This window comes from Drosophila albomicans, chromosome 3 (assembly GCF_009650485.2).
Source record: "Drosophila albomicans strain 15112-1751.03 chromosome 3, ASM965048v2, whole genome shotgun sequence".
NCBI lineage: Eukaryota > Metazoa > Arthropoda > Insecta > Diptera > Drosophilidae > Drosophila > Drosophila albomicans.
Genome location: NC_047629.2, coordinates 26,709,181 through 26,723,775, shown reverse-complemented (window position 1 = coordinate 26,723,775; position 14,595 = coordinate 26,709,181). Strand labels below are relative to the sequence as shown.

At 38.9% G+C, this 14,595-nt stretch overlaps 1 protein-coding gene across 1 annotated transcript; it reads right to left on the bottom strand.

Annotated features, from left to right (window-relative positions):
- Positions 1 to 12,505: 12,505 nt before the first annotated feature.
- Positions 12,506 to 13,675, bottom strand: LOC117567876 (putative phosphatidate phosphatase). Its single transcript, XM_034248145.2, has one exon. The coding sequence runs from the start codon at positions 13,613 to 13,615 to the stop codon at positions 12,650 to 12,652; it is 966 nt and encodes a 321-aa protein (XP_034104036.1). The 5' UTR covers positions 13,616 to 13,675; the 3' UTR covers positions 12,506 to 12,649.
- Positions 13,676 to 14,595: the final 920 nt, after the last annotated feature.

Sequence of the window (14,595 nt, the reverse complement as noted above, 5' to 3'; positions counted from 1 at the left end):
GTGGTTTTTCGTCACGCATGTTAGCATTTGTTTTCAAGCATTACGAGAAGTGCGAGCAACTGTTGCTGAACTGAAATGAAAAGAGTAATCGCATTGCTGCTGCACACAACGGCGGCAGCTCATTTTCACACGCTCTCTCTATGTATTTCTGTCTCTAGTGACGGACGGAGCGGTGCCCAGTTTCACCTCATCATGGTCTAATGAGGCTAGTGTCACCCATGGCGTCAATATGTTTGTCCTGTTGCAAAAACCAAACGAGCGACTGACGGTCGATATATGGACATTACGTCTCTTTTCATCTCACTCTCTGTATCTCCATCTCTCTCTTCGTCTCTACTACGCTTGGGACTGTAATACCAAACGTTGGCAGCTGTTGACCCAAACGCGTAACCAATTTTGGCAGGCGCCTGCAATGTGACATTGCCCGGCGGCCACTTCGACGCTGGATGCTGCTGCACTTCATCATTACCCGGTCGTTATCGCTTTTTTGAATTTAAATGATGGCCTCGCTGCATATGCGTGTGTGTATGTGTGCCACTCCCTGTATGTGTGTGGCAAAGAGGCAAATGCGCGACTGATTTGAAATTTGCGTCCAACACGTACTCTACCAAAATTTACTCCAGTCGCAATTGCTTCACGTCCTTACCCAACTTCCCTTCCTCCCCTCTCTCTCATTCTTTCTCTCTCTGTCACCCGCTGCTAGCGTCCTTTTCGGTCTGATTGTCAATGTCGGTTCCATTGGAGCAAAAAATACAGTAGCCGAACCCCAACTCGAAATGCTCTGGGGCTTTTTATCACACATACGACTCGTGTACCGTGCGGTCTCATGCATATATTTGCTGCCACCTCCTTCTCCTCCACGTTCTCCGCTGCTCCGCTGTCCGGTCGTGCAACCATCGCGCAAATGCTCATTAAAATACGCGAAAATGTTGTAGGCGAAATGTTTTCGGTTTGCCTTTGAAATGTCATTTTCCGTTGCCGCAGGTTGCCTACTCCATTTTTGCAGTCAGTTTCCCTACCTCACACTCTTTCCCCCCTCTCTGTCAGTTTCTATGCGATCGAAACAGGAAATAAATCTAGAGTATACGTATATTTGTGTACACTGCCTTGGTTTACTTACGATAAGGCTTACGAATTGTGTTTACTTAAATGGAATTGAATTTCACTTTAAATTGTGTAGTTGAAGTCATACGAAGATACTTTAATATGAATTAACTTTTTTTATTTATAAACTGTTTCAGTTTTCATTGAAGATAGGATGAAGTAAGCTTTAATATCTAGTTTTTATCCATTTCATTAAAATTTAATATAAATTAAAGAAAATTATTTTGGATAGAAGACAGTTCTATGCTTATAATATCTTTTGCAACTAAAGTTTTGTTTGTAAAATATATAAATCTCAAAGCTTAAAGATAGACATATAGAATTTATGGCTTTTGTCTTATAAAAAAAGTCAGAAATCTTATTGATTGCATGGATTTTCTTTTATTAAAATAAAATACAAACAGAAAAAGGCAAAAATCCTAATATTAGACTTTTTAAAAGTTATTTTTTAACTAAGACCACTATTAAATTCAAATTAAAATTTTTTTTTAATATACTTCATTACGAATTATTTTGTAAAATTTATCAATTTGCTTTGCTCTTTGACTAAAATAGAGATTCACTTTCATCTTATGTGTTAACTTCAATCACAGTGAAATCAGCTGCAAAATTAAAATGAACAAGTAAGAAAGCCACAGTCGAGTGTACTCGACTGTGAGATACCCGCTACCCATTTTGAATAAAAGAAATATATTTTTCGGTATTTTCTCAAAATATACTGAATATACTGCAAAAATACTAAAAATATACCAAATGGTATATTTGGTATATCGACATAGTACCGTATTCAAAATATACCATAGACGGCACAATATACCAGATTGTCAGCGTTTTTGCCCATACAAAAGTATTTCTTTAATAACTTCCACAATTTTTATCTGATCGCAACCAAATTTTCAGAAATCATAACTACTATAGTAATTATTATATATACCAAAATTCGGAACTCTAGCTTTAATTACGCTTGTTATTCGATTTTTTTGATTTGCGGGGGCGGAAGTGGCCGTGGCAAAAATTTGAAACAAACTTGATCTGCGTGCAAACATAAAAAATGCTGTCGAAAAAAAATTATAGCTCTATCTCTTATAGTCTCTGAGATCCAGTGTTTCATACGGACGGACGGACAGACGGACAGACACACAGACGGACAGACGGACAGACGGACATAGCTATATCGTCTCGGCTGTTGACGCTGATCAAGAATATATATACTTTATAGGGTCGGAGATGCCTCGTTCTACCTGTTACATACATTTCCTGCCGGCACAAAGTTATAATACCCTTCTACCCTATGGGTAGCGGGTATAAAAATAAATGAAGAGAAACATTTTCAGCCAAACTATATTATAAAATTGATTTATTACAACTATATTTCGTAAAATATATTAATTTACTTTGACCTCTCGCTTGAAGTGAAATTCATATTGAATTTATTCCATTTTATGAAAATACAGCAAGCTGCAGAAATATACAAATAAAAAATATATAGAAACCCTTAAGATACATTTGAACTCATTCAATATTTTAAAATTGATTTCAATATATTAAAATCATGTCTTTTAACATATTTTAATTTGGTTTTTCCTTTCGCTTGAATACAATTAATATCACTATACTTTCAATAAAGTGAATTCATTTTTCATTTTCATTTTTGCAAACATTCAAGAACATTGCACTTTTTATAACGCAACTCTCATTAAAGCGAAATCAGTAATATTGAAATGTATTGCTTGAACCTTTCATGATAGAAATATGTATGCATTTGCATTTATAAAGCTCTACATATTAAACTTAAGTGCTGATTTCGCTTCTAAATATTGTCGCCCAACCACAAAAGCCTTATAAAATATGCTCGAAAGCGATGCGTTTTAGCCCCATGCTGTTGTTGCTCTGCTGCTCTCGATGATAACCCGTTGATGTCATATAAATAACAGATTTAGTGGTACCGTCCTGGTCCAGTCTAGCCAAGCCTAGGCATGTCCTGTCCTCTCTTGTGCTGGTGGCCATTTTGTTTATTTTGGACCTTTGGAGAGCGGCGCAGACAGCAGCGCAGCAGATAACGGCAGCTTTGTTCTGCGAGTCGAGTCGAGTCGAATCGAGTTGGTAGCTGGTTGCCTGTTTTTATGTGTCATAACCATGCCGTGCCGTGCCGTCGACTGCAATTGTTTGCCAACTGCGACGTCGATGATGGCGGCATTTAATAGTCGAAAGGGGAACGATGGAGGAGCGGAGACGTGAAGCAAACAATGGCATAGGCTTCATTGACTGCGTTAATTGCTGTCATTCATTTGAAAAGTCATACGCGAGATTTTTCGGGCACAAGGACAGGTTTCTCCACACTGGTCACAAACACACACACACACACGCAGACAGACATCGCACACTGGGCGCCCATTGGTCTCGAGAGCCGTTAAAACTGATGATGATGCGTTTACTCTTTCGCTTTCGTTTGGCATTGCGTTTGGGCTTTGACTTTGGCTTTGGCTACTGGAATTGTGCTTGGGATTGCAATTGGGATTGGGATTGGGATTTGAGTTGGGCTAGCATTTTTTGGGCTTCCATAACATTTAAGAGCAACGCTCGCTTTTATGTCGCCATCGTCATCGTTGTCTGTTGCGGCAGTTTCTGCAAATCTTAATCCCCCATTGGGGAGGCAAAAAAACAATCTGCGCTTTTACTTTTACTTTTACTTTTACCATGTGCACAAACGACGCAATGTTTGGCTCTCAACCAATCATTTATGTCATATTATCTGCTTACTTACCCCAACTCCCAGTCCTCAATCCTCAGCATCAACCCCAACAATCCCTCGCAACTCTTGGCATATTTTACCCATTCGAATATTGCTGTTGATGTTGGGGGAGGTCTACACTCCTTTTCTATTTTGCCAAATCCAATTTGGCTGCTAAGCCGAGCAAATTTTTGTGTTCGTTTATTGATTTTGCTCTTGGTCACACAGCAGTCAGCCAGCCAGCAGCCAGCAAGTGAGTCAGCTGCCCCGCACACAGCAGCCACATTATTATCACTCATACGCTCCGTGGTCCGTGCAGGTCGAAAGCGGGCAAGCTGAGGGTCACCCAACTGAACATTGCTCCCACATCGCACATTGCACATTGTGTGTGTATGGCATTTATGTCACTTTATTTTGGGTAGCTTTTGAGCATTGCAAATGCTTTTTGTTTTGAAAGTTCAATACTTTATTTTTAGGTGCAAGCTAAATATACAATTTGTATATGATTTGCGGTTATTGATTGATAATGCTAGGAAGAATTCATGTTACAGTTGAATGATCTAACAAACAAGATTAAAGAAACGCTTTATCACATATTCGAGTGCGTTGAATTATTATAAATTTAAATTGTATACTTAGAATTGTACAGTTCAGATAATGCAATGAAAATCATTTTTGCTCTAAGGTCTACTAAATTCTTTCCTTACTACCATCAAAATATTACTGATTTAACTTTAATCGCTGTGCGAAAAACCTTTACTTTTACCCGTTACCGAATTCATGAATTTAGCTTATGAAACTGTTGCATTTGCAGAACGAAAAGTTAACTCCAGACTGTTTGTTTGTTGGTTTGTAATCAACATAAGCAAAAGTTTAATATTTCTACCTGCTGCATGTTGAAATTTTAATGTTTCTACTCAGTTGCAGTGACCTCTCCCAAGTCGGTTAACCCAGCCTCCCGCCCAACGGATGCATATGAATTCCGCTCGTGTGGTTTTCCAAATGCATTATGACCACCCCCAGCGAGCTGCAGCTCTAGCTCTAGCTCCGGCTCCAACTCCAGCTTCAGTTCCATGGCCAGCTTCGAATGCAGCTCCAACTTGGAACAGGGATAAGCTAATCAAGGGCTATGCCAACAATTTACTTAGCCGAGGCACCGAGGGAAGCCGTGAGTGTGGGGCAATGCCTTCCATTTAGGAGTTTCCATCATGTGAGCTCTCTCTTGGTCCGTGTGAATTTCCTTGCACAGCGCTTTCGGTTCGTTTGGGGGCCTCATGCATAAACCAATTTATTTTGCATAAGCTCAGGCGAACTGGACGCAGAAAGAACGAAGAGAGAGAGGAAGCGACTGAAGAGGCAGCAATTGCTGGATGACGCAGCCAACTCCGATTGCTGCAATTTTTGGCTGTCCAAAGTCCACTTTATGCATTTATGCGCCTTTGTCTGCGGTTTTTCTTTTCCTACTACTTTTTTTTCTGTGCACTCACCGTCTGCGGCGCCGGGTCATTAATTTGGTAGCGAGCGCAGTCGAACTAGAGGCGGCGACCCTTGCCCAATCAGACGGGAAGTCGAACTGACCGGCTGGCTAGGTTCTTAACGGCATTTCCCTAGTGAGAAATTAGGAAATTGCATTTGCTGGCAGCACCAAGTGAACCAAAACCGAAACTCAGACACCAGACAGCAGACAGACAGATGGACAGACGGACGGACGGAGGCAGAATAAAGCGACGTGGTAACGGAATTTACGCGCTGCACTCGACCAAGATTTGCAATTGACGATAGGCAAATGCGAGGCAGCCAAGGGCTCCTGGGCAGGATGCAGGCAGGACTATGCTGCACTGCCCTGCGCTATGTTGCAGGCGTTTCTTCGACAGCTGGAAATTGGCAAAATGTAAATTTTCATATGCTGCCATATGCATGTATGACTCCCCTACGAATTCGGCACAGTGCATATAAAATTTATTGCTCATTCGCGGCGTGTGCGGTTAGCGCCATCATCATCATCATCATCAGCAGCAGCAGCAGCAGCAACAAACAGCGGCAGCATTATCATCATTATTATCAAGCGACGTTATCATAAATGGGGCTCGGCTCTGGACAGAGGGCGTTAAAATATTCATAATCAATGCTGCATTAGCAACGACGGCAACGTTTTACAGTTCGTTGCGATTTCATCTCTATCTCTCTCTCTCTGTCTATCTCTCCCTTCCCTTTCTAGCCATAAATCTACAGAGTAGCTGCCAATCATACGTTGTAGACTTTTACAATGATACGTTTAATTGATTGATTGCAGTATGCTTAGTTTAATTAGCGCTTTTTTACCTGTCGCTGAAAACTTATTGAACCATTTACGAGTGCACAAGTCTGACATAATACTAAACTTATCAGCATGGTTATGTTAATTTAACAAAATTAACCTTCAACTAAAATGTGTCAATATACCGCAGTTAACATAAACATATTGATAGATGGTTTAAATTAATGCGAAATTAGCCGACGATACCCAGTTCCCATTGATTATTTATTTAATGCCTATAATCGAAGTACTAGTGTATTTAGGTATTTTGTAGTATATTAATTTGGTATATTTTACGAATAATACCGAAATTAAATTATTTTATTTAATAGCTGTAATTAATATACCACTGTATTTATTTCTAGTATATTATTTTAGTATATTTTCGGTACACTTTTATTTTTTAGTATATAAATGTGTAATATAGCTTTTTGTGTAATAATACCGCAATTTATTTATTTTTTTATTGCCAATAATCGGTATACCAGTGTATTAGAATACTTTTTAGTATATTAGTTTGGTATATTTTTATGAATAATATAATAATAACTATATTTAGCTTTCATTGAATATGCGGAACGTATATTCCATAGTCAAGCTTTATTATTTTATGTTTATTTTAATTTTAGTAAATATTAACAATAAGTTTTATACTAAAACATAACGGAGCGGTGAATATATATGGATTTTTATCATTTTCTTCATTAATAATGATTGATTTTAGTAGTTTATATCTAGACATTTAATGTTAGAATTACATACTTGATTTTCAAACACACGTTGTCTCAAACATGTATTGTCTTTGCCTAAAAATGCGTAGCAGGTATTTAAACAGTCGAGTTTAGTCTCCTGTACATTGCCATCTCTCTCCTGTCTCCGTCTGCTTTTGCAATTGCAGTTCGAGCATGGCGACAATAACAGCCATTAAGTGTGACCAACACGTAACTGGGCAATAAACAAGCGTGACAAATGATGCTGCTAAATGAAAGTTGATTGCCAGTTGACGGACACACACCTGTTTCCAAACAGCCAGGACACAGTAGCCGGTAGAAAGCAGTAGTTGCTGCTGCACCAGTTGGACGGCAATCAAAATTGTCATGGCAAGCAAGTAAACAAAAAAAAAAAAATGAACAAGTCTGCCGAAGGGAAAAGAGAGAGTGAGGTAAAAAAAAATCACAGCACGAACTGCGACGCCTCGCGATGCGATGCGATGCGACGCCACGCAACGGAAGTTAGTGCAAAGGCAACGCCAAAGGCAAAGGCAAAAGCAAATGTCGCACTCTGGAGCCAGAGACTCGCTTCCTGTGACGGTGGCCATATTAATAATGATGGCGCGATGGCGACAAAAACGCAAAATGGCCGCTGCCCTTTTGGGCGGCTGGCGACGTCACGTGTCGAGGCTGCGTGTGATTTCTACGACAGGAAGCAAAACGGTAGAGAAAATTTTCGACTGCTGCTGCAATGCAATCGCTATTTTTGCTGGCCTTTATTGCCGTAAGATTCACGTTCACAGAGGAATAGGGCGGGTCAGCAGCAGCAGCATCGGCATCGTCCATTATTATAGCTGGTTGTTGTTGCTGCTGATGCTGCTGAGCTGTCGCATTGTCACATTGAATTTGCCCGTCTTGTCAGTCGATAAAAATTGAATAAGTTCACAGCACGACGCAAGAAGAGAAACGAGTGAAGCTGCTTCTGTTGCTGCTGCTGCTGCTGATAAATGCATTGTAATGTGTCGTGTGGAGCATGCTTTTAAATTAATTTAAATAAATTGAAAATGAATGGAAAATCTGCAGTGCTATTTGAGTTGTTATTGTCATTGTGCTGCGACAAACAAACAACAGCAAAAGCGGCGAAAAAATAAAGTCTGAAACGAAACGCAGTTGAGAAATAGTTAGAGTCTCGTTGAACAAAATGAATTCCAACTGTGATTGCAGTAAATCTCCAAGATTAACGAACAGCTTCAATATCACAGAGCTAGAGTGAGCACAATCTTTAAATGGACACAGAGAATCAAGCAGCCAAGCGGCAAACAAATTACTAATTGGCAAGCAAAACGCTCTACTTGTTTTCTAACAAACAACACACAACCCAAAGGGAGATGGAGGGAGAGAGAGAGAGATCGAGTCTCTGCTGTGGTTTCATGCAGCATACAGGTACACACACTCCTTTCTAAAGGATGTAAAGGATGGCAGACATGGCACACATGGCACACAAGCTTCATTAACTCAAACTATGCTGCATTTTGCGATTATCAAATTGTCTTTACACACATGAAACCAATGCGAAAAGGAGAACAGTGTAGAACCCACAACTAGCGACTAGTGATTGGTGACTGTTGCTGCTGTTGCTGCTGCTGCTGCTGTTGGCAAATACCAAGTGCAAAAGTTGCCAGAAGGGAGTCCAGGGCCATTGGACAAACTGGCAACCGCAGAAATATGAAGCGCATGGTGCGATGATGACAGAAGCAACAGCAGCAACAACAACAACCTCATAGGTGTTGTCTCTATGGCTATAGAGTAAAGTAGAAAATCCCAGCCAAAAATGCTTTGGGACATTCTGCTGAGCAAACTGGCAAAGAGGCATGCAAAAATGCAGCTGCGATGTGCTGATGACAACCATGTTGACGATGCCTTCCTTTGCCCCCTTACACTTCGCTGACAAACTGACTCGACGGTACAGGAATAGCAATAGCAATAGCAATAGCGACAGCAACATGCAACTGCAACACACTGGACACATGAGGCAACATTATCACACCTGACGGCGATTAGAGAGTCAGTCGTTGTCGTTGTTGTTGTTGCTGTTGTTGCTGCTGCTTCTGCTGCTCTTAAATTTGTGCTGTCTGTGTTTGCGGTGGCCGCAGGACTCGAGTTTCCAGTCAGTGTCCGGCGAATGCGAGTGCGAGGCCAATTGATTGAGAGTGAGAGTTAAGCGACCTGCTGATTAATGGTTTCGATACCTCGCACTCTTCGCCAAACAGCAACAGCAACTGCAGTCGAAAACCGTAGCAGGAAAAGCCATTAAAGTGCTGCTCGAAGGGGTTAAGCAGACCGATGATGTTGATGAGAATGGACTGAAAACAGTTCAGATTAATTGGCAAATATTGTGGAGAGTTTTGCACAATGTGCAAATCAAATGAACATGTAAGAGCTAAGCAAGGGAAAACTTTTTCAATTCCCCGATTTTCAAATGAATTTAAGTTGTAGTGAAAATTTCATATCTTTCGCTTTGCAAAGTAAAACGATCTTATTGTCTTCATAAATGAATTTCTTATTTATGTGAGAGCTGAATCTTTACTATTAAAGTGCAGTAACACAATTGTGCATATCTTGTGTAAGCCAAGCCTTTTGATAACAAAATAATTACATAATCTGAACGCTAATGTTCATTTATCTCGGTAATATTTACAGTAAGAAAATGCAGATTCAATTTTCTTACTTAACAAAAAATAAGTAATTTATCTGGTATTTTTGTACATCATGTGTTTCTTAAAATTTAGTACTGTAAGTATCAAATGTGAGCGTCAGTATGTTTTGTTCTTTTTGTAGTATATTAAGTTGGTGTATTTTAAAATTAATATCGCACTGTTTTGCATTTATTGTCATAGTCGAGTACACTCGACTGTAGCCTGCTTAACATACTTTAAATCGAAACTTCAATATACTTTGCTCATAACCCTGTTATTAATAATACATAGAAGGCATATGTTATGATAATATACATTATCTCTTTATTTGAATTACTTATCTAAAAATGTCATTAATAACTTAGGTTGCTTTAGAAGAGTTTCATATATTTATTTCCGACATCTTTTTTGTAACTTTATAGTTCACAGCACATTTTTATATTATTCTTAAAGAAATCGTGCCGACTTTGTGCCATTATTTACTTAGTTTAGAATCTCTGTTTTTCACCTCTCCATTTGTTATTTTACTTAACACACACAAGTCTCAAGTAACTTCATAGACTTTCTCGCGTGACTTTGTGGCACCTCAAGGAAAGTCTCTGCGGAGTGTAATGCAATGAGGATCTTTTCGACTTGCCAGCTACAACTATTTGTTATTTCTATTGCCCCATCTTATAAGTCACATAATACTACTTGTCGCATAGACTCGTTGGCGTGACTACGGCTCTTCACTCCTCACATCAGAGGGAATGAGGGGGGATCCCTGCAGCTCAGTTTCTATTTGTTGTTTCTATTCGGTGCAGGCAAAAGCAAAAGCAAAACTTTCGCTTATGCAAAATGTAGGTCACTGTGTTGGATTGCAGCTAAAGTTTAGAAGCCAATCCCCCCTCTTTCGTATAGTTTCCTTTGCCAGCCGTTGCCATCCGTTTTTGTTGTTATGTGCAAATATTTTCCATTTAATTAACGCATGGAAACTAGCTGCAAAGATGACAGCGGGCAACGGGGTGGTGGTGGAGGGGTGGCAAGGGGAACTCTGTCGCAGCAGATTAAAATAAATTGCATAGAAATTTATCATTCGAATCTCGGGGCAGACAACAACAACAACAACTTGACACAGTTGCAAAACTTGGCAAGAAAGTGGAGCTTAGGGTCAAATTATAGCTGTAAGCGTGTATATGTGTGTGAGTCGGTCTGTGTGTGTGGGTTTGCCATAATTAATCATAATAAAACCAGAGGCAGCAACGAACCAGGTAAATGTGAGAATCCGACACAAACACACACATACAAACACACCAAAAAAAAAGAGCCCACAATTTTCTAGCATTTTCTTTGCCATCAAAATAAATGAGCCAATTAAGCGAGCCACAAGTGAAAATGGCCGCCAAAAGCTTCCGTCTCCGTTCGTCCTGATGAGGGTAGTCCTTTACCTGCTCCTCTCTTCTATCTTCCCCATATTCCTCCTGAAGGAGTCTCTGAGTCTCAGGTGTTGCGCATCATCATCAGCGTCTGGCTGCCTCGGTCTCTCATTGCCTGTTTGGCTGCCAATTTATGCAGCTGCTGCTGTTGAAATTTATTTATTTCTCTCTCTCTCTCTTTTTCTCTTACTGCTCCACTTCAGTTGCGTGGTTATTTGGCTTTGGTTTCGGCGCCATGAGCTGCGTTGACTGCGGGTTAAGTCGTTTGAAAATTTCATTCTAATGAAACTAAAAGACCCGCTAATTGTTGCACCGTTCTCAAGTTCTTAACGCGGCTTCGACATGGCTTTTCACTGGGTTTTTACGCATTGCAAACTTGTTAATTGAAATCGATTTTAACGATTTTAAACCTTGTCATATTGTATAAATACATTTTTGGATTGAATAAATGAAAAAGTAATGGAATGTAGTCAAAATATTTTAGTTTTGAATAGGAAAATTTAATTTGTTTGAAACTTCATCTACATATATATTTAGATTTTTAATTTTTGAGTTCTCAATCTTACTTTTTTCTGTTTCTTATTAAAGTAAAATAAATCTTATATAAATAAACATCTTTGTAGTATTTCTAATTCTAAAATAGTCTTAAAAATTAGTAATTGACACAATATTCGCTTGTTTGGTATTTTAAATAAATTTTTAATAGTTTTAACACTTCGAATTTTAAACATTGAAATTTGTCTTCCTCTAATTTAATTGACTACATTTGTTTCAAAGATGAGACATGTGATATGAAATTTATATTATTTTAATTGTGTGTCTAGTCAAAAAATTTTAAAAACAGTTGTTGATAACGTAAGCTTTCTTTTAATTATTTGATATACATTTCAATACTCTTAGATTTTTTAATGATTTTTAATTTTAACGTTTTGAAATTGAGTTTTTCCTTTGCTTATCAGAGCAGAATAAAAGTTAAAGGAATAAAGTATGAACTTCTGTTTTTAATTTTAGAATATAATTCTTGAAAATTATTAAAATAAATAAACTTCTTTTAAAAATTGTGTACTTTTCATTTTGAATTTTAAAGCTCTAAAACTTTAGTTTCGCATTTGCATATTAAAACTAATTTAACTGGCATCAAAGCAGTATAAATGCCAAATGAATAAACTATGAAGTTGTATTTCTAGTTCCCAAAATTTCTTTAAAAATATTACTTGATATTGCAATCTAAATTTAGAATTTCAAAAACTATAATCTTTTGTTTTGACTTTGCTCGTTTCAGGTACGTAATGATCGCCTTCTGAATTCCGGCATTTCCGCTCATCAAAACAAGATTCCCCCGAATGTTTTACGGTTTGTATGCTTAGAGATAGGAAAGGGAATCTTCTTTGCTGACGTCAAGCCGATGTTTGCACAAAACTGGGGAAAGAGTTTCTAGCGAGAATTCGCAGATTAATGTGAGATTATGCAGCTGATAGAAATGTCACCAAATGTCAGCAGAATTTCTTGTTTACATTCAGCTGCTTACAGCATCAGCAAGTAATGAAAGTAAATTAAAAGACGTTGCTTTAAATTTTAATTAAATGCGAGTGATAAAAAAGTGAATACAAAATCAATGAATTTTCCTTATGCTAAAACTTATCGCTATGCTAATTATTAGAACTTAAAGCTAGAATGCAAAACGAAACGAAACGAAACTAATTGCTACTGTGGCAAGTGACTTCACACAAATCATGCGGCAGCTGCTCCGTTGCTGTTGCCGTTGCCGTTGCCACTGCCACTGCCTCCACATTGCCTCCACTTGCAACTGCAGCACTTTGAGGTCCTTTTGCAGTTGCAGCCTGCAGATGCAATCGATGCTGCTGCGCCGCTCCACGGACAACCGCAAGGGCAACGCTGGCGCCCAGCAGTGAGCCGGCCACAACATCCGACCAATGGTGTTTGTAATCCATGACACGGCTAAGGCCGACAAATGTGGCAAGTGCAACGCACACCAGCTGGCACAAGGGACGCAGCAATGTGGACGACGGCGACAGGCGAATGCTTTGCAAATATAGAGCCATAAACACAAGGCCATAGAAGGCCATGCTGGAGTGGCCGCTGGGAAACGAGACATTCATATCGCGCAGCATCTCGGGCGTGGCATCCGCCGAGTGGCAAGTGTAGTCCATATGATAGATGCCACCGTGGCGATGCGCTTCATCCAAACAGGTGCCACCATCGGCCAGCTGGGGTCGACACACGTCAAAGAAATGCGGACGCAGTCGTCCGATCACTTGCTTGCCCATGTCCTTGATGAACTGCTCTACCACATGGCCAAAGAGGAACCAGCGCACAGTATTGAACACAGGCCAAAATTGCTGCCAACGGCAGTTGCCACCGGCAACACGACGCCAGCAGCGATAGGTGTCGATGATCACAAGTGCAGCGACTGGCAGATACAAGCTGATCCAGTGCAGCATGCTAGACGTCACTGTGTTCTCCTTGTAGGGATACATGAGCGACTCATCGTCGCAGAAGAAGCCGCGCTTTGTGGCAGCTCCCGAAAGGCGTCTCACATTCCGGGACAGCAGAAGAAGGCCGCCCAGCAGGATAATGTCCAGCAGAAGACGTAAATGTCCTCGATTCACTGACAGCCAGTTGAGTCGTTGATCCACACTCATTTTTGGTTTTTGGTTTGCTCGGCTCGACGATTCACGCGTCACTGATCGCGCCTTGGAGTCGAGATGTGGGTTGAAGCCGCTGCCTCTGCCTGTCTTGATTATTATTGCGACACTCTACGATCTCAGCTTCGGTTCAGTGATTTCACGAGCTTAATTTATTTAACAATAACAATAATAATAATGGCAATCGCAAAGATCAAGCATGTCGCTGCTTTAATACACTAGCTTTGCAGAGCTAACAAATGTGAAATAAGAAAATGATTTTAAAGTGAAAGGTTGGCAGAAATAATAGGAAATAATACATAATTAAAACGGAATTAGTTTTATAAATATTTTATGTAAATATTTGAAATATTTGCACAGCTCAAAAAGCATTAATAAGTTAAGCTACCTCTATGCAAATTTATAGGGAATTTTTTTTAATAAGAATGTGTAGAGAAGAGTTTGTAGAGTTATTTAAAGAAATAATTCTGAGAATATTTAAGGATCTTTTCATCGGAATATTTGCAGTTATAATGTTTACTTAATTGTACAATAGATTGACTAATTGTGCTAATCATTTAAATTATTTATTTTTACTTGTATTTCATCTTTTCTTCGATTCTCAAGAATTAGAACCAATGCTGTATAGCTTATGAAAAGTTGGAAGAAATAATAAAAAATAATATATAATTCAATTGCAATAGTTTTTACATACACCATACATATTTTACGCATATGCTTCAAAATTATTAACAGAAAGTTACAAAAAAGTTAAAATACCTCTACTCAAATTTATAGGGAACTTTTTTAATAAGAATACATATGTAGAGAAGAATCTTATGAGTTATTTAAAGATATAGTTCTGAGAATATTAAAAGATATTTTCATAGGAATATTTGCCGAAATATTTTGTACTTAATTGTGCAATCGATAAATTTACTAATTGTGCTAATCATTGGATTTAATTATTAATTCATTTATTTCACCTTGTCTTCGAT